A 20639-nucleotide genomic window follows, 5' to 3' on the forward strand; every position below is an offset into this window, starting at 1 on the left:
CATGAAATGATTTCTTTAGGATGAAAAGAACGTATAAGGTCGGTTATAAAGTTTCTCTTGAAGAATTAGTCAGATTGTCTTGTCACAGAGCTATTTAGAGAGGAATTAATTTCCCATATTGTGTAGGACAACTGAGAAACACCCTCCCTAAAGATGTCATGGCACTTCCAGAAACATGCCAGCTCAGAGCGGCAACCATCAGATCTGGTACAGAAGGATGGCATTTCCCCACTGCCGTGGCTCACAGACACATCTGCATCGTGGCTCTGATCCCTTTTTGTGCCCCCAGGGAGCAACCTGCCCGCCGACAAGAAACGCAAGTCTAGCTGGAAAAGGCTATAAATTAGGAGAACATATATCGAGGGCTACATCTCATGCATAGTCTGATTATTTGCACCAGGGAGAAGAAACCTAGTCTCCTGTCCAGTGTGTTGAGCTGCGATTTAGGAAACCAATTGATCAAATGCAGTATCTGACTTTATACACTATCTTCATCATTTACTTTGTCTCAGTTCTTCATCAATAAAACTGGAATAACAGTTCTTCCCCTTGCCACTGGGGAAATGAAAGAATAAACAAAGATTGTAAATTGCTCAAACACTGGCATAATCCTGATCATAAATATATGCAGAATGTTTTTATTTTTATTGTTTGCTCTCTAATATTGTACATAAGGCACAGAGAATCAATGTCCCCTGAGATTTGCTGAACATTGAGAAAAAATACTATCAGAAAATCACAATAAAACCTAAGTGGTCTAAACCACTTTTTTTATCCCCATAACAGATCATTTTGTAACTCCATATTAATTGCATTTCCTCCGCCATTGAACTACTCACAATTCCCCATCACCTATGAAATAATTCTCCAGAATGTCTTGCACATGATTGGGTTTTGTTTTTAATGTATGTTAATGCTTTGAAACTGATTTTCATCCTTATTAAGTATTTCTTACACACACATTCTTAAAGAAAGCATTCATTCTCTGGCATGCAGTGTATTTTCCTAAGGAAATTCTGCTGAAAGTTCTTGCACAGTATTATTAGATTGAATGATCTTTGCCCACCTCTTTGCTGAAACAGGTCATGCTTTTGTCTGCATTCCAGTGAGCTTATGTTAGGTCCATAATAACACCAACTCTTCCACATCACCTCCTTTATTAATCTAAATTTGCCCTCAAGGACAGCCCAGGGATCACCTACCAACTAACAGTGCTGGGAGTCAGCCCCCTTCTCAAGAAAAGTAGCATTGATTAAGAAACCCCACTGGCAAGAAGTAAGTATGTGAGGGAAGACAACAGGGCTCAGCATCAGTTTAGTTTGGGAAATTTTAGTTTTTCAAATATTTTTGTCATCCCCAATCTTGCTTCCCCCCCCCCCCTTTTTTTTTTTTAGGGCATCTACTTAACAGTATCAATGTCAGGAGAAACATAAATAAACCTAGACAGATAAAGACAAGAGCAGAACATCACATTGGTTTTCTTTTGCATCAGATCCAGCATATTAAAAAAACTGGGAGGAGGAGAGCAGGAACAAATACATTTCATAAAATAGCAATATTTTGGTCACTCTGCAGTAGAATTTGCCAGACTCTGAAGATAAACCAACAGGGCTATTTGCTCTTTGAAATGCAGTAATTAAGGTCTGTGAACACAGGCTTAGGAATGTATCAACCTGCAAAACCAGCAGTAGCAGAAGATGAAGAAAATAGTATTAAGCTTGAGCTTTTGCATACATTTATTTTGCTGGAAGTGCTAATCCAACTGAATTAAAAATGAAGCGTAGCAGTTTGCAGATAAGATAGCCTGAAAGGCATAGCTTTAAAAGCGTCACTTACGGTAGCACTGCCTTCCATCAGCCCCCAGCTCGAAGCCGGGATTACAGACACAGGTGAAGGATCCCAGAGTGTTCACACAACGATGAGCACACCTGGCTCTCCCTTCTGCACACTCATCAATGTCTATGAAGCAGAGAGAAAGGCAGAGACATTCATTTGGATATTAAAATAAAAAATAATACTGCTCTACATGCACATGGCTGCATTTCCAAATGTCCACTGAAAAGAGCATCCTGATGTTAGTGTACAAATTACAGCATCTGATGAATCCAGGAATGCTGAACCCACAGCGTTATTCTCCCAAATAATCTTTTCTTTCTAAACACTGTTGACCCTGAACCTCTCAACCTGAATATTTACAATACCAAACATTATATTTACAGCATCAGCCAAAGCAGTTTGTTTATTATTCCTGTAACAAGAGCAATGGCAAAAGAAGCCACATGAAGAACTCAGGAAAAAAGTCCTATCTTCCAGTACCCTAAAATTATCACTAGGTCCTCAATGCCATTATATTTAATTTAATGAAGCAGGAAATGGCTGATTATTTTCTGAATGTCAATTGATTTGGATTAAATGCTGTCTGGGTCTCAGCAAGTATGACGGAGACAGATCTTCTCTGTCACATCCCTGAATCCTACACCTACTTCTACAGAAGTCCAGCAGGCACCTACTCTAATCAGAGGAGTTTTACCCCATCCATAGGAAAAGAAAAAAAGGTGAAGAGCTGTAGGTGGGGAGACTGTTCTTCACCCAGTCCTCTGTCAAGTAGTTTGTTCCTCAGCTTTATACTTGCTAGTCTGTATTTTGGAGTTTAATGTCACCAAAGGCATCCCTCTTCCTAAAAACTTAGTGGAAAAGCATGAAAACATTTTTAAGGAATAACAATTAGGAGGAAAAAAAAAAAGACCAACAAAAGCTCAAATACTGCTGCTGTGGAGTATGGCTGTAGAAAACACCAGCCTCCGTGCAAAGACTGGCATTATCTTACACATGACGAACCCCTAACTGACCTCCTGCTCCTTTTTTTTGTTCTGATGTTTCGCTTGCAAAATACAGATTATTCATTGCAACGATCCTGGGTCAGTCTCTCACACACAGGAGAACAGTCCGGTGTGCAGCTCCTCACCTTTTACCACAGCAAACCACTTTCTAACAGGTTTTTTTTCCTCCATATGTGCTGTAACCAGTGCCGTACTCATGGCCCCTTGTACTTGAAGACAAGTAGCTTTACGAATGCAATCAGCCTACTTGCAAAAAGAGGCCCCAGGCAGTGCAAACACCACACACCGACTCATGAAAATTTCAGGATAAATGACAGCTTCTCTGAAGCAGCAATATGAGTAGCTGCTGTTTAGAATAAAATGGGTTATTTCTCCTTTTTCTGTAATTAATTGTCACTTTGCAAGTAGAGCATGTTGGCAAATGCTGTAAGTGTTCTTTTCTCTTTTTCTGCTTTTTCAAAGAGAAAAATAAAAAGTTGGAAAACTGAACCCCAGCCACCATCCTGCACATGTTTCTCTGTATCTTGTAAATACACTTAGTAGCTGAAGTATGACGCTTTAGTTGCCCTGTGTCTCCTAGCTCGGTTTCCAAATACCAGTTTGAATTTTGCAAAAGCCGTTGAATGTTTTCTGGGAGAAAAAACAATAATTTTGTATCCATGGTAAGACACGATGCTTAATGATTCAAAAGACTGTTTGCATGAGGTCAGGAAGAGAATTTGTTCTAGTATATAACATTGCAAGTTACCTACTGCTTTAGTTTATACATAAATTAACAGAACTGTCAACGTGTATCCAAGATAAAACGAGTAACATGCTGGCCCTAGTATTAAACCCACTGCTGTTTCCATCCATTAATCATCAGCGAAGTGTCTATGTTACTTGAAAATACTTTGCTTTTTCAGTACCTTACTCATGAGTAATCCCAGTAAGAGAGGGGAATCACTGAGATGTGCAATGCTACTCACAGAAGGGCTTACAGGCAACTGAGCAAAATACTCAGGGTAGGAAGTAAGTATTTTGCAAAGCACCCAGCACCCTCTATACACAAGACAACAATTTAAATATTGGCAAAATTTTGGCCAAGTTTTCAAAAGGAGTTTAAAATTAGTGGCTGAATACATACCCTGATCCTGACAAGGCTGTTAAAAATCTGTGCCCCATAAAGTCCACAAGTGCTTTTTACTTCATAGAACTGATAAACTATCTAGCTTCCAAGCATCATATTGAATGAGAAAAGCAGGTATTTTGATTTCTAATTTCCCCACATTTCTGGTCAGAAATGCTTTAGAACCTTTTGAAAATCCCAGACTAAATACAGGACTTTGGAATTCAACTTTTTAAGCTCCTCTCTTTGGAAATCTTACACTTCATGATTTCTTCCTTCACAGTAGTTTCTCTATTAATATGGAAACAGTTCTCCAGCTAAAAAGCCCTTTGAATTCTAAATAGGTTTTCAGTGACCTGGTTCAGAGTGTTACTTGAACCAATTTTCCAGGAGCTGTATCTGGGGCATTATTTTAAAGGGGCCCTACAAGAATAACACTATGGCGTCTACAAATCCAGTTGCTAGAAAGCATGATTTAAGAGATCACAGAGCAATTTTCATTACTAAAATGGTCCTTCAAGACTATTGGCTAACATAAATATCACAGAGAGAAACACTGTTCCAAAATGCATACATATATCTGTATAACGTATTCTTTTCCATTCAAAGCTCAGTAAGCCAGAGTGCTGCTTAATATCTTTCTTCCCAATAAATAGTCCATAGCTTCTTACCTAAACAGGACTTTTTGTCTGCAGAAAGATAATGCCCTGGATGACACTCGCATTTTGCAATTCCTCTCTCATTCTGACAGATTTGTGAGCATCCTCCATTCCCACTTGTGCAGGGGTCTATCACTGAAACCAATTAGAGCACACTGTCAACTTAAAGGTCACGTTTTTGTCTGAAAATGGTCTTACCTGCCATCGTTACAACTAACAACGAAGATTACTGTAGCTGTAAGAGATTACATGGAAAAAAAAATATTTGACAGAAATTGGTGTATAGTAAAGCCGTTGTTTTTCTGTACGCTATTTTCTCTGTTGCTGGACAGCATTTTTCATAGAGCAGCAACGACGCTTTAACAGCAGGAAACTGGGCTCATATTACACTTTGGAAGTAGGACAGGAAAAGCACATTTTATTCTTATTTCGCTGTAACTGAGCAGATATCAAGAGTCGTGCTAAACAATAGCAATTAGCACTCCAATATGTGTGAACCCATAAGCATATACAATGGCAGAGTTCTTCACGGAACAATATGTATTTAAAAGTCTCTAGAGGAAATAAATGCTGAAGATCCCCAAAAGGCCTCCTTCAGTCTAAAAACATACGCTGCTCATGTTGTACATCCAGAGTTTTTTTCTTTTCTTGAACAATAACATACTATTTCAAGGATAAGCTGTTCTAAGTGGCAAGTACTTAGAAATACTATTTATAAAGTGTTTGCAGAAGTCTCCACCTCAAAGATTTCACTGTGTTTTATGGGTTTATTTCAGGAATACATACCTGCTGGAAGTGTACTGATGTATTTGCCCAAATAAAAACTTTGCACGCACAAAAATAGACCTACCGGCACTGTTTGAGACAGGTCTGATTTAAGAGCCAGAGTTTTCATATCAGTATCTGGTATTCTGCCCAAGGTTGAGGTTTCAGTTTAGAATAATAGTTATACTAACACGCTGGTGAATAACATTACATAGGCAAATTTGGAAGACACCTTTGAAAATGTGTCCTCTGAAGTTTTGCTTAGTTTTAAATAACGCTTTTTAAAAGTCAAGCCTATTTCCTTACAATTCAAGCGCTAATTCAGTATTAGGGTGTTACTAATTACCGTCCAATTTGAGACATTTGACCAGTATTCCTCACTTCCCTCCAGCCCAACATGTCCTTCACTGATCATCTCAAGCTCTGTACAAGGCAACTTCTATCAGGGCACCAGGAAGAAAGTCAACATCAGTCCAACAGCACTGGCAGTGGAGTCAGGGTTTCAGTAACCCTGGGGAAGGGTTGAAGGTGCTTTTCTCTAGACCTTGCTACTTTACTCTTCCAGTTGCTAACCGCATACATATGTATAGTTATGCAGGAGAAGGGAATAGGAGAGAAAGACCTCTATTTTATATAGATACATATAAATATGGGGTAGGTTTTTCCACTTTCTCCAATTTTCACTTTTCTATGTAGCCAGTGGCATTTTGTTCCACCATTTGGCAAAACAGGAAGTTGCCCCAGAACACCTTCAAATTCCCTCGTTTCACCTCCTGCCATCTTAGGAACATAGGTGTTCAACTCAGCAGGCTGAGAGTTTGACTTGACAGTATTAAAAAAGAAAAAAAACACAACCCCCCCCCCCACTGTTAAGGATGAAGAACTGAAATTTTCTGTTGGACTTTCAACACGATAGGTTGCAAATAGGTTTCCAAAAGACAGCACCACTTCATGCTACATTCAAGGCTGACAACTTGGCTCTGCAGTTCGACAATTCACGGTCTACAAAGGATTTAGCTTCAAGCAAGAACTCACTCCTTGCCGATACGAAATATTGAGTTATTTGCAGCTTCTTTTTCTATTTGTTTAAATTAAATGAAATTACTATCAAACAGCATCTGTTAAACCTGCACATTATAAAGGTTTTCCAAGCATCTAAAGCTTTAGTTTGAGAATGATTACAGCACAGTAGTGTGAGCGAGTATGGGCTCTGCATGTGCTGTGGACCTTCCAGACCTTCACTGCAAGAACAGTGAAGAACAGGGTCTCCAGTCCTATCTGCCACAACCTCCAGAGCACCTAAAGAAAGAGAATTGGGCCTTATTGAGTTAATTTTCTTGCTCATGGCAATCAGGACTTGACAAAATGGAGAAAATACAAAGTAGTAAAGAGTAAAATTTCCTTCTCGTGGCAGGGAAGGCTAAGGGTGGAAATAGCATTGACTTCTAGAAAGGAAACTCAAAGTGGCTTGATATTTGTTCTTGCTGACCCTGGGTAACCCAATGAAGAATTTACCCCAGCACACATCCTGTATAGCCCGTCCTCTTACAAGTATCACAGCCACTGCTGACCACATCCATACATGTCTCGCCCCCAATACAACTATTCCACCACTTCATCTGGTGCTACACACCTCTCCATCCCATCGGTTTGCCTCCATGATGAAGGCTGCACCACCTTGGGTGTTTCAGTACGGCCTTTCAGGGCTACAGGGTGCAGCATTAGCTCCCAAGGAGTCAGCGAGGATGAATCCACACCTGCAGCCCAGCTACGCCTGCTGTAGCAAAAACCCTCGTGACGCTGTCATTTCTCCATCCAAACTAGCACTATGGCAACCACCCTTTCTGGTTGGAAATTAAAATCAGCCAGGCTCACCTTCTCCCACCTTTTCTATGTAAAACATCTCTAATTGCCAACCCAAATGTATTCATGACCACTTTATGCTCATTTGTTCCTGTAAAAATTTTGTCCATCAGCTTAACTAGCACTTTTCTCTCCCAGGTGTTTATTCACCAAGGTATTTATGGGAGAAAAACATCCTACTCAGTCTTCATTTTGCCAGCTGAGTTCCCCTTGTGAGACAGATTCTCCTTCTTCTGACCACAGCTGTCCTCCTCCAGGGGTTGCGCTATTATATTTTGATTTACACTACCCTAAACAGAGGTAACCAGACATACAAGCAAACTCCAGATAAGGTCTGACCCGCCGACAAAGCTGACCTTGCCCCTTCTCCACTGTTCGGTAATTACCAGTTGGTGATGAACTGCTGCCTTCGGTGGGTGTCTGACCCTCATCAGCCCCATAATGTGAGGGAGCAAACGGCCACAGCTGCCAGTGTAGTGGCAAAACCTCACCAATTAGGGGACCGAGCCTGCTCATTTTGCTGAGCTGAACCAGTGGTTGGTGGCTGAGACAGAGCACAAAGTGGCACGTGGAGGTTTGAACTGCTCCATGACCGCCCAAGGGACAACTCCCACCCGCTCGGACATCGCCACAGTCAGACCCTGCCGATCCAACCTCTGTCTCACCACACCACCATAAAAAACACCAAAAAGTTTTATGCAGGGCTCTGCACACCCAGCTGGCTTGGCCAAGGACATCTCGAGCGCCAAAGGCAGCGGAAGAGCTACGAGAGGTTTGGAAACAGGCTGGAGAAGAGGGGAGGAAGGCCTCTGATGGCCTGTCCCCACTAAGGCTCTCCTTTTCTGGCTCTTTCTGACAATCTTGGGGACAAAACGCGGCCACCCCGTGAGAGACGGAGGAGAGGCGAGCTGGCTGCGGGTGCTCCCTGAAGCGCAGTGTGTGTGCAGTCTCTGCCGAGGGCAGGATCAGGGAGGCCAAAACCGAAGGCCAAGCGCTCATTGCACACAGCATGAGTTGGAAGCGAGCTGAACAGCAGGATTTACTTACACTTTATACACAGCATATAAAATCTCCGAGCAGAAGAGGAGCCATATGGAAACGGTTTTGTGACAGGAATTTTAGCGCAATAAATTCATAAATTTGGCCCTATCTGTCTCTGGCATATTCAAGGGTACCATGTGTGTGCGCTTGTGTTGGGGAAGGGGGGGTGGGGCCTTAAAAACTGATGAATATGCTAAGATATACGAGAAAAAACCCCAACAATCAAACCCAAAGGTAGCGTTCCTGTTCTGCTTGTGAGAGTGTTTGCTTAGGAACGTGAAGAGGAGGATGAATGAATCAGACTGCGATTAGGAGCAACATAAACCAAAAGCAGATAAAGAAAAGGCTTCACGTAAAATAAAGCATGGTATACAGGCCAAGTCTATATACAATATGATGAGTAATAAAAATGTTAGAATTAAACCTCAATTAAGTTCCTAACCTCTACCATCATCGTCAGTGTGCAACAAACAGCCAGAGGTCTATGAGGCCAAAATCTTGTTCGAAGTTGTGAAGCAACATGAATTTCACACCTCAAACACGTGTCATTTTCGTCCTGTTAATAAGCGATTCCTAAAGCTGCTTTGGCAAGCAGGTTGAAACATGAATGAATACAGGGACCCGAAGCACTGTCCTGGGGGCTTTTAAATTGCCTTTAATCCGTATCTCCCAGTAGGTAGCTCAGGACTTACCTTCACAGGATTTGGCATCCCTCTTCAGCTGGTAGCCCGGCTGGCACTGGCACTTGTAGCGGTCTTCACTGAGCTGAACGCATTCCTGCTCGCAGCCCCCCCTGTTAACGCTGCAGGAATTGATGGCTGGAGCCAAGAAAGCATTGAAGGAATGCACGTCAACAACCCAAGAAACTAATTTCCTATTTTAAATACATAAATGACAGTAAAAAACCCTCAAACCTTGCCAAACAGCTTTCATAAATGCACCTGTCCCCATTCCCTGCGTGATTACTCCCCCCTGTATTCATAGTGCTTGTTTGACACAGCGTCCCACGTCGGCGAAAGCCCGTGATTCCAGCGAGAGGCAGGTGAGATCTAAGAGCTTCAATGCTGACTGAAGTACAGCCACCCTTTGATCTGACAGCAGCAAAGCACTCGAGAATCCACTGAGGTAAGGAGGGGAAAAAAAGAGCGGCCCTACTGGCACTTGCCCACTGTTGGGGTTTTTTTCTGTCCCTGCTATCATTGATTAAAAAAAAAAAATATTTGTCTTTCAGGCTGATTTCCTCAGCCTCATGCAAAGGAAGCTGCAAATGACAGGAGTCACAAGCTCCGCAGGACAGACTTACAAAGTAAACCACAAAGAACAAGAGGCTCTTTAGTACATCTCTAAAGATGTTTCTTCTTTTACCCAGACAAATTAATATTCTTTTTTGTTCAACATAAATCCCTAGCCTCTGGAGAAACATTTCTCCTCCTGCCAAAATACGTTAACACACACCCACAGCTATTCACACACTGCATATAAAAATAAGATATATCATTTGAACCTGTTATTGTGCTGTACGTATGCAAGTGTGAGTGTGTGCATGACTGCATCTATATATATTTTAACAGCAGGGACGTATTATGTTCTCCATGAGTAACTGGGAAGACTATTTGGTTCTTCATGGAAGGCAGGAAACTCTGGACCCAGCGAAATCAGCAACAAGCTTTGATATTCATTTTAGGAATATTCATATTAATTCATTTATCTGTAATAGACATTAAGAAAACATTAGCCACAAAAGCTGCTGTAGGATGCCCTTCACCCTACGCTACCCATTAGCAAATACTTAGTTTGTGCAGTCAAATATGTGCTGAAAAGACAAAAAGAAAAGCCAATTTTTACATTATCATGGCTGCATACACAGCAGTAGCCAGGAGACACCTCACTGCACACTGGACCTGACCCTGGCGTCTGATCTCCACCTCTGTCTGCAAACCTCCCGCCCAGTTAGCGAGGTGACTTGAAAGCAGCTCGATATCTACACGGGAGATGGCAGACCCGATACACTCAAAGCTTCCCCGCTTGCTGCACATTTGTATCCAAAGACCTGTTTTTCAGCAAGAATATTCAAATGAGATGAAAATATTTCAGAAGATGAAAAACGCCTTAGATCGGCTCCAAGTGACAGAATATACATCTCAATTTTTAAAAGTGCCATTTTCTCCCGCCTTTGCTGGGCATGAGCCAATCTGGATGCAAGGGGAAATAAGAAGCAACCTGCTGTACCGAGAACTTTGGACGTTTCGAAGCCAGAAGGGGACAAGCGTGAACTCCCGTGCCGAGAGCTTGCACCGGTGGGGCTCTGCCGGCGGCTGGGGATCGAGGGATTACTCCTGAGCAGCCATGGCCAGCTCTGTCATGCCTGCTGCTGAGGCATCGTGCAGGCTACGTGAGAGGAGGTGTCAGACTGAATGTCAGAAAAGCTGCCGGGGAAGGAACAGGATGAATCGGGCTCGTGCTGCCAGGTGCCAGCAACGCATTTTTGATCAGAAAAAGGGAGACTTGGCACGTCACGAGTCCAACTGCACCTCTTGTAAAGGGGCTTACGACTGGAGGTCTGAGCACGTGCATGGGATTCAGGCAAAAATACGGCACGCCCTCCGCTTTCAAAGATTTTACTCTTGAAAAGTTTGGTAGAAAACCAGCCTCGCTGCAGAGTCCTGACAGGCACAGCAGTATGGGACCAGCCCTGGCTCTTTGCCCGAGCGGCTGGGGGTAACGCCTGGCGATGCCGAGGGAGGGAGGCAGCAGTGCGGGAAGGGGGACGGCGGTGGGAGGCAACATGAGGGAAAGACAAGGATCTGAGAAATATACATTTCTCAACCCATTATTTTTTTATAATAATGGTCATATTTGTACAAAAAACCCCTAAGTATGAAGCCATAGTTAGATGTGTATGTAGCAACCACGGGGTTAGAACATGCAGTCTCTTCAAACCTATGTTTTCCATCACCTTATCAATGACAAGAAATGTAATGTCAGACATACTGTGCTTTTACTCATGTGGAAAAACAGATTATAGATTTGTAGAGAGATTTTCTTTGTTACTTCCTTTATTAAGAGTCTTAGTGTGTGAAAGTCTCCATAAAAACCCGCATCTCAACAGCTTTTCTACATAAGGCAGACTTCAAAGATAACAGCTGGCACCAGAGATGAATTGGGGTCTAAAGACTGTGCTCTGCTTTCACTTCTAGGAGTTCAAACAAGAATAAATTCCAGTGAAGACAATGAATTTGCATCAATCCAAAAACACAGCCTGATACTACAATAAACATATTCTCTGCCTGAGTTTCTGCTTTCCAGACATCAGTTGGTTAAACTCTAACGAAGTTAAATTCTTTATATTGACACAATCAAGGCTTTAAAAACAAAACAAAATTGGACAGTGTTACCTTTGGTTACTCTAATTACCTAACTTGTAGTGAATGTTCAGTCTAACACATATATATAAAGATGAATTCAATATTGAGCAAAATTTGTGGGACGAAAAAGCTAAGAAAGAAAAGGAGCATTGAAAAAGACGAGATTCTGGCATGGCAGAAAGTATTGGGGATCATCAGAAGATTCAAGAAGAAAGTATTTTACTTTCACACACTAGTTATCATTGCAGAAAGCAAGCCATTTTAGAAGTTGTTTGCCTTTGAGTACAAGAAGTTTCTAATGAGAGTGGGAGGAACGACAAACAACAAACAGATTTCTTCAAACCATGCTATTTTGAGGGTCATACTAGCAGTGGAGGGATGGACCATCAGCAGTTAGTCAGGATCCCAAACACACTATGATGACGTGGTAGATCCCAAACACACTATGATGACGTGGTAGGAGGACCGGACTCGCTGGAAAGACCTTGGGACAGACATTCAGTAATCTTCCATGCAATCGCACGAGAAAGTAGCTTATCCCCGGTTTTTGACTCTTCAGATGTAGGCTGAATATCTTATAAGAAGATAGATCCACTTCCTTATGTATGGGAGACTTCCAAGCCATCTAGGCTGCAAAATCTGCTTCCCCTCAAGTCATTTTGGCACTTTGGCTCCCAGAAACATAGGGTTGCCAAAAAGAAAAAGAAGACGTGGAAGAAATGAACATAATAGAAATCTGGGCTGGGTTCATCTGATAAAGCCTGTCTAAAAGGATGCTTGTTTCTTATTTCTGCAGCCGAGATAATCACCTTCCACAACACCTCATTTCCAGAATGTAATCCCTTTTATTTGTAGTATGTGGGAGGGATTGTTGCATCCTCTGACGTACCCACAAAAGAAATATTATTGCTAATGCAAGGCCTATTTGAAACGCTACATCTGCTGCTTAGCTGCACTAGGTCAAAAGAGAGGTGCAATATCGGGTTTACTTCTTGATTGGATGAGTGCTCAAAACTGACTGTGTAAACCGATGCAGCAGAAGAGGCAAACTCTCCATCCTCAACAGTCAGCGGAAGCAGTTAGTGCCCAAATCCCAATGCTAGGTACTTGTGGATTACTGGTTTATAGGAAATGCTTTTCTCTGTCCTCATCGATTAGTCACTGTCTTGTGCTCCAATGCATGAAAGCTTATTATATCCATTTATTTTGGTGTCTTGTCCAAACAGCTGAAACAGAACTCAATATCCTCTGCTCAGTATTGTGTATATCCATTATCATGATAGCAGTTCTCTCTGAAACTTCCTCCTGTCTCTCATCTTAGGATTTATTTGTTTCTCCTCGATAATTTCTGAGATACTGCAAACAGAACTGAACATTGTATTAAGTATTTTTAATAACTTCTTGTGAATACTTACATTTGTGAAATGAAAACTTGCTTTCTGATAACGTTCATAGCTAGGACAACTCCAGACTGAGCTTCTTGATTATTTGTGCCATGAGAAAACTACTATTCTATGTCCACTGAAGGTTTTACATATTACACAGGTAAATTCATTTAATTACCATAATATCTCATTTTTGCATTTATCATTCAGTTATCTCGGTCTTATCCCCAAAGCCACTTTAGTCCCTTTTTTGTAATAAATTCCCTCTCCACCACAGCTTAAAATGAGATTATTCAGTAAAAGTAACGTAACTCAGACATCACATTTTTCACTTCTGGGTCTTCCTTGGTCAGATCTGATCAGAGAGATTAATTTCTCTCTTTTAATTCACAGAAAAACACTCGTGTTTCTAGTTAACTATGAACCACTCTGCTTTTGCATTAATTTTTTCTATCACACTACTGTTTCCTTACCCTTTCCTTCTGTAACTAAGATAATCAAGAAAAGATTGGGACTTCACTGCACTTTTGATTGCAGTTAATTACCAAAACACTAGAAGTGTCTGTATGTGGTAAACCCAACAAACGTAAAAGGCTATGTTCTTTAAATAAAAAATATTATTCCCGCAGCTTGAGCACTGGTACATCTTGTGTTCCAGTTGCATCAGTAAATTTATTGCTGTGATAATACCAGAAATAACTGATGACATATGTGGCTGATGTTAAGCACAACCAAGAGACTTTGTGCAAGAACCGAGACAATGACCAAACTGTGAGTGAACTTACTCTGCAGATGTGGTCTGACCATACTTGACTGTTCTTCTCGTATTACCTAAAATCAGGCTTAAATTTAAACAAATTACATCCTTTTCTTCTCCCCAAATGACAGAACGTTTTAATTCTTTTTGCAGAATTCAACAACTTGACTTTTGTACCGATTTAAATGCAACACAAGGACAGTATATTTTTTTTTATTATTATTATTTTTAGCAACATGGAGAATTAACTCTGCATGACTTGTTTCAGGGCTCAGAGTCCAACTTAAGAAACACAGGGTTTATTTTTAATGGCAGAACTGCTGCTAATCCTCTCCACAAGCACACAAATAGGCATTGTGTCATGGGCTGAACTGCCGAGCTCCACGGTGCTCCTTTACATGAGCATACATAGGGTAACTCCATGCTGTAAATTAGCGGCTTTTCACCCAAATCTGAAAAACAGGGTAAAGCCTTTGGGATCATATCCACCCTTTTCCTACTGTTTACTAATGCCTGTTCCTTGGAATGGGATTCCTCTGACCAACAGTAGATGTCTGTCAGTACAACTGCGAGCATCGTTCAGATTAGCAGAGCAGTTGCTGAGATGAGACCTGCAGCCAGCCCATGCTCTATATTTAATGTCAGCAGAAAGGGGAACACATCTATGAGCAAGCATTCATGAACTGAAGATCTTCAATATGGGAGCTTTAATACCAATTTTAAAAAGGCAATCAGTTTGGTTTGCAACTTCTTTTGTTGTTGGCTTTCATGTGTTATCTTTTGCTTGGGTGTGCCACAGAGGAGTACAGCATGGGTTTTGCTGGCTGAGCAAGAGAAATTTGGTATCAGTTGTAATGGAGATGTTACAAACTGGACTGCAGTGGATGAAGATGTATCTAAGGGCATAGGACTGCTGTGGGAACAAGGAGCTTTTGCAAATCTATAGCACTCTAATTATCAGCCCACACCATGAACAGAATCTCAGGAAAAGTGCTCAAAACTCTCAGCTTCACATGCATTGGCACCTCCTGCGTGAACTAAAACGATTAGCACAAACTAAACATTCACGTAATATGCCTTGGAGGAAAGTTTTCAGCCCACTCCATCCATACTTCTCACTGTGCCTAATAACTGAAATGTAAAACAGACCCAAGCAAACAATTCTGCTTTAGTGTTTTACCTAAAAAAATTCAACACACAGCAAAGGCTGAAGAGAAGAGATGAAGGGTAGGGCTTCTTCTCTTCATGTGTTCTCTGAAAACCAGAGAAGACCTCTGAGTGCATACTTAACTATTTCATTAGACTTTTAGAGCTCCCTCTCTAGCTACCAGTCCATAGCACCATACTCTGACATGTATCCTAGTAATTCACAAATTTGGCCTCTGCTCTTGATCCTCCCAAGAGGATTTTCTGCTCTGCTCACTGTAGCACAGTTGCAGAGATTTGACTTCATCATCTCACCCCTCAACTTAGTTAATGATATCCTTCTGCCTCTGCTCATGCCACCACCTGGGAAAGTCTATGGGGTCCCAGCCTGGGCAGTCTGACTGAGATGGTCACCTACTGTAAGGTTAAATCCAACTGCAGGGTGGCAACAACAAGCTTTTACTTTGTCTTCATCGCTGAAGACACAAGCTGCACTTTGGGACTGCTTGGTTGGAAGAGCAGCGTTCTGCCAGACACCTGCAGGCAGGAGATTTACTATCTGTTGCTTGTACCCCTTCAGAAAAAACAGGCAAAAAGCCTAAATAAGAGGAAGAGTAATGGGGGCAGAAAAGCCCAGGGCACGACTGAAACATGGAGGGGGATGTGACAGACAGAAAAAATGCTCTGAATTGAAAAACCCATTTTCACTGGAAATGAAGACCCCCTATTTCTTTAATGCCTGCTGCAAAACAAAAGACATTTTCACAAGATTGCATCACAGAAACATGGGACACCATCACTGCTTTGTTCTCAAAATAAGAACAAATTTAGAAACACTTGAATTCTTGCAAACTACTTGAACTGGAAGGGATACTGACATCCTTTGTGATTTAGGCAAAACTCAGACTGAGGAAGTCTACAAACCTTTGCACTTATGCGGAGGCAGGTTTAGAAGAGAAAAACATGTCTTGAAGTATGTGAAGTGCTTGTTAATGTTTACTTACCTATACAAGTGCGCCCATCAGCATGGAGCCTGTATCCCGCCTGGCACTGGCAGTGGAAAGAGCCATGCGTGTTGACGCAGCCTTGCTGGCAGCCACCGTTCACCACCGCACACTCATCCACATCTAGAGGAGGAAAGCAGATGACAAGAATTACAAGACAGCCTCAGCAAAGACATATCCTGGTTCTCCTGGATGGCACGTAGCTCATACATAATGCAACCATTACACTCAGACTGGGTTTTTGTTTACTTCATTTCTGTGCTGTAAACAGAGCAAAGAAAATTGAAATTTTATGGTGTTTTTCCATGTTCCCGCAGGCACTGCCTCTGTAGTCTCTACTTCTGAAGCCCTTGTAATTAGAGTGATCTGTGACACAGCTGTTTCCTTGGGGCCAAGAGAAAAATATAGGGAAAGAATTAGGGTAAGATAACACATCTGAGCTTCTAGGTGTCACTGGTCAAACTTTTGGCTTTTATAAAAATTTGCTGTATGAAGATTTCCTCTTGCATCAGGCCTGTAATCCTATTAGCAGGTGCTCTTGAGGGTACAAGCACATACAACTGACGTAAATGGAAAAAAGCCATGCAAGAGCAGCACCCGTGCTCTCAATCAACATTACATTTTCAACCACTGAATACACAGAGACCTTAGACATTACATTTAAAAAGAATGATGATTTTATGCCATGTTTTCTGTGACTCTTGCCACACCTCTGGGCTTCCTTGTGTTCACCTGAACTTTCCATAGCATCTTCTCAGACGACTTCCCAGAAAAATGATGGGATTTCCTGATGATACCTTCTCTGAACCTAAGCAGGTATCTTTCCACATTTCACAGTTTAGGGGATTACGTTCAGTCAAATGAAGAGGGAAACTAGCATTAAAACAGCTTGAGAATGCTGCTGTCATGTTTCATCTGAAAATGGTGGACAAAAAAGATCAAGAACAGTTTAAGTAAACAGACCCACAAACTGAATTTCCAAAAGTACCACATAAGCAGTTTCTGCCCCTTATCAGCAACACCAGGCTACTGTAAATAGCATTTGATTGGCATGTTGACGCCATTACCTTAAAAATCAACACAGGAGTCATTGGAAATAAGGGTCAGTTAGTCCACTCCCTGAAAAAATTTCACCTGGTAGATGTTTGCCTCGAAATTTGTCCGTCCTTTCCTTAGCAGCTCCCAGGGATGGCAACTCCACCTCCCTCCATCCTACCCAGGAGCGAGGCTGGTACCAAATTATCCTGACCACCAAAGACACTCTCCTCTAGCCAAAGACGAACCTCCCTCCTGCAACAGGCATCTATAAAGAACCCCCCATCAACATTAAAGACTCCCATTGATTTAATTGCTCTTTAGATCCTCTTCTCAAATCATCTAAGGGATTTACCCACCCGAGCGGGTGTGGATGAGGAGACTGGGATTTAAAGACATAAGAGTGGCTGCAACAAGAGGCAAGTCTGCAATTGCTGCTGCGGGGAAGCGAGCCAGCAGCGGAGCAGAACACAGCAACACAAAGACATTCCCCCCCCATATTGCGCTTGGGGAACAGGGGGTCTGGCTTTCATATTTTTGCTGTTGATATATCTGCTTTGCATTTAGCTTTCATGGTTTACATTTTTTTTATGCTTTTATGTTTATTCCATTTTAGAAAATCTAATAAAAATTAAATGAAAAAGGAAGTTTTAAAGATGACTTGGAAATGCACAGTGTCCTGGTTCTAAGGAAATGTATTTATAAAGTTAAATTTTAATACTTCACATGTGAATTTCACTCACCTAAAATGAAGTCCTGGTGTTGACTAGTGTTTAAATTCAGACCATTTGCTAACTTGCGCCACTTTTTAATCCTTCTGTTATATTTGCTGTTCTATTAGACTGTATACTACATACATTTCCTACTGCCTGGAGACATCTGGAATACTCTTTTTTTAAACAGAAGTTTTGCTTTCTTTAATGTAAACAGTAAACAGAAAATGTTACTCATCTTGTTGAATTCTATACTGTTAAGAAATAGCCTGCTGAAAAATGCCAGGATGAAATCAAAACCAGGAAACTATTTGCCTTGAGTATCACAGAAATAAAATAAGCAAAAAGGCTCAGAAAAATATAACAAGGAAGCAACTGAACTATATAGTACAGCATGTTCTAGTGTTTATACATCAATAAACTCAAATACTGGGAGCTTCAATATTTTAATTTTATAGGCTACTATCAGCTGCAGAATTTCTCTAATACACCAAATACAGTTTTAAGTTAGGATATCAGCACTTACAAAGGAGAAAAAAATAGTCCAGCTAATAAAAATGAGCACTTGGAGTTAGCTCTATTTGTTAGTCTCTATTTGAACGTTTAAAGAAGTGACTTAGTTTACGGGGAAACTCCACACCCAGCAGCTCCAGCACCCGCTGCAGGTCTTCTTTCAACGGCATTTCCTTTGTGCTGGCACATCCCAAAAGGCCATAAGGCAATTATGTTGCTGAATGGCAATATAATTAAATGAAAAATAAAAAACTAAAATACTTGTATCTATAAGCTATACCTAACCCCACCCGAAGACTCCCTGCAGCAAGTGGGGAAAAACAGGGGCGAGATCAACAAGCCTGCAACACAACTCCACGACCGTCTTCCCAGGATGCCACGTGAGCGGCAGGTTTGGTGACAGACGATCCCTTCTAGTCTCAGGCTTTCTCTGCAAGATCAATATTTTAAGGATTATATGTTGAAAGATTCCGTCACGTACTACAGATATAATCAAGAAAAATGCAACGCACAGTTGCCTTTCAATGTCTCCTACATCTCAAGACCAGGAAACTTTGCCCCCAGTTACAAAAGAAAAATGCTTTAATTATTTTGTCTGGGGAGCAGCCTGCAAAGTAGACACTAATCTAAATGCTTGAACTTCACTTGAAAGTTTTAAAACTCTAATCTATGTGGACTTTTATATTTAAATTGCTATACTAGTAAAGGACTTATATACCAGGAAAACAACAACTTATGCTGTTACAGGTACAGAAGTAGCCATTTCTTTTTCTGCATGGGAATAATTATAGAAATACAAAATTATTCTAGAATTACAAAGTTATAAAAATATTAAAAAAAATCTAGAAATATAAAGTCATTCTACTGGAATTCTAGAATATTATGGGATCATGGAAGATTGTACCTGTTTAACAATACCCTATACTTAAATTTGTATTAGTTTTCACTGCAGATCAAACTGAAACACCTACGTGCTCAACTTTCTGTAGTTACAATTTAGGACACTTATCTGAATAACCTGAATTTCAAACCATTTATGGCTAGCTTATCACAAGTCAGACTGTGCATTCCCACAAAACAGAGGGAGAGCAATCCGCCAAGATGAGAGGCAAGAAGCGAAATGAGAACAGTGTGCTGTCCCCAGGCTATCTCGCAAAAGGGATTATGCTGCTGGGTGAATAGAGCAGAGTCAGTAAGTGAATATTCTCCTCTTCACCCGTGAAAGATTTCAACAGAGATGCATTTTAGTGGGGTTTCCCACTGAAGGTGTCTCTGCTTTCCATGCTGTCTGTACGCAGCACATATCCCAGGACGTACAGGGATCGCGTCCCCGTTTATTCACTTTTCATTGGGAACAAGCTGGCAGGGACGACGTTATTGTCAGTCATACAAGCTAAAAGTCAATCCTACGTGTTTCCAGGACGTAAATTATTTTAGCCACCGTGACATGTGCCTTTTTTAGCTCCTCTTGCTTCTGAGGTCTGTGCATTAGAACTGAGCTCTGTGCATCATGACTGCACACTGACCTTTCCTCCATCCCGAGAGGATGCACATCTCAAGTCCCAAACATGGGAAAAGAAAATGTGGTGTACAAATACACAACCCGCTGCCAGCACTGTGCCCTTTCCAAGGGCAAATCCTGCTGATGAAGTTACAGATCTTAAAGCCCTGCACACCCCTGAATTGGGGCTCTGCCAATCTTCAAGGAAGTTTGTCCCCAATTGATTTGACGGGCCACGCTGGTAAGAGTTCGATTTCCCTGCCCAAAACCTGTTTAAATACAGAGCTGTGTGATTGCTTGTTTGGAATTCAGGGTCATCACATCAGTGGCTTTTTTCATATTGTTACTAAAATGTTTAGGAACAGCTATGATCAATCAGCTGCTTAAAAATAAACTGACAGCAGTGTTAAACACAGATAATTAGAGAACCTGCAATCATGTTTTTATAAAGGAAAAAAAAAAAAAAAAGCAAGATGTTGCCAGATCCCTGCTAACAAACAGCTTAGCTTTTTAAACCATTAAGAAACGTAAACAATGTGCAAACCTAAACCCTAAAAGAAAAAACAACCGAGTTCTGATGGCAGTAGGGCTTCATGTTTGCAGTACCCTCTCTGTTTTTATGATCTTTCCTCTCTTTTCTGGCCATATTGTGCAAGACAGAGTTATAAGCACGGGGGCTGATATTCAACTCCCAATTTTTAAGTTCTCCACTTGCAACAGCCCAGTACCACTTGCAGGTCAAGAGCAGGCTGCAGCCACAGCTCCCACACCTCCGAACAGAGGGGAGCTGGTGTTGCAAAAGGCACTTGTGCTCATACTGCAAATGGGGTAAATCCTTAAACCTGCACATAACAAATACCTGAACGGTCACGGGCCTCCAAAGGAACCTAGAAACGTTTGTCCCTGTTTTAACCACTGGACAGGTGCTTCATGCAATCCCCCGT

At 41.4% G+C, this 20639-nt stretch overlaps 1 protein-coding gene across 1 annotated transcript in view; it reads right to left on the minus strand.

Moving 5' to 3' along the window:
- The window catches only part of LOC126039439 (multiple epidermal growth factor-like domains protein 6), a 200792-nt gene that overhangs the window by 50870 nt on the left and 129283 nt on the right, over nt 1–20639 (minus strand). The window contains exons 6-9 of the mRNA XM_049802584.1: nt 15934–16056; nt 8969–9094; nt 4620–4742; nt 1837–1959 (exon numbers count right to left, since the gene is read on the minus strand). Coding sequence (XP_049658541.1) covers nt 1837–1959; nt 4620–4742; nt 8969–9094; nt 15934–16056 — 495 coding nt within the window. The remainder of the gene's footprint in view (nt 1–1836; nt 1960–4619; nt 4743–8968; nt 9095–15933; nt 16057–20639) is intronic.

The sequence above is a fragment of the Accipiter gentilis genome, chromosome 6 (genome assembly GCF_929443795.1).
Source record: "Accipiter gentilis chromosome 6, bAccGen1.1, whole genome shotgun sequence".
Taxonomy (NCBI): domain Eukaryota; kingdom Metazoa; phylum Chordata; class Aves; order Accipitriformes; family Accipitridae; genus Astur; species Astur gentilis.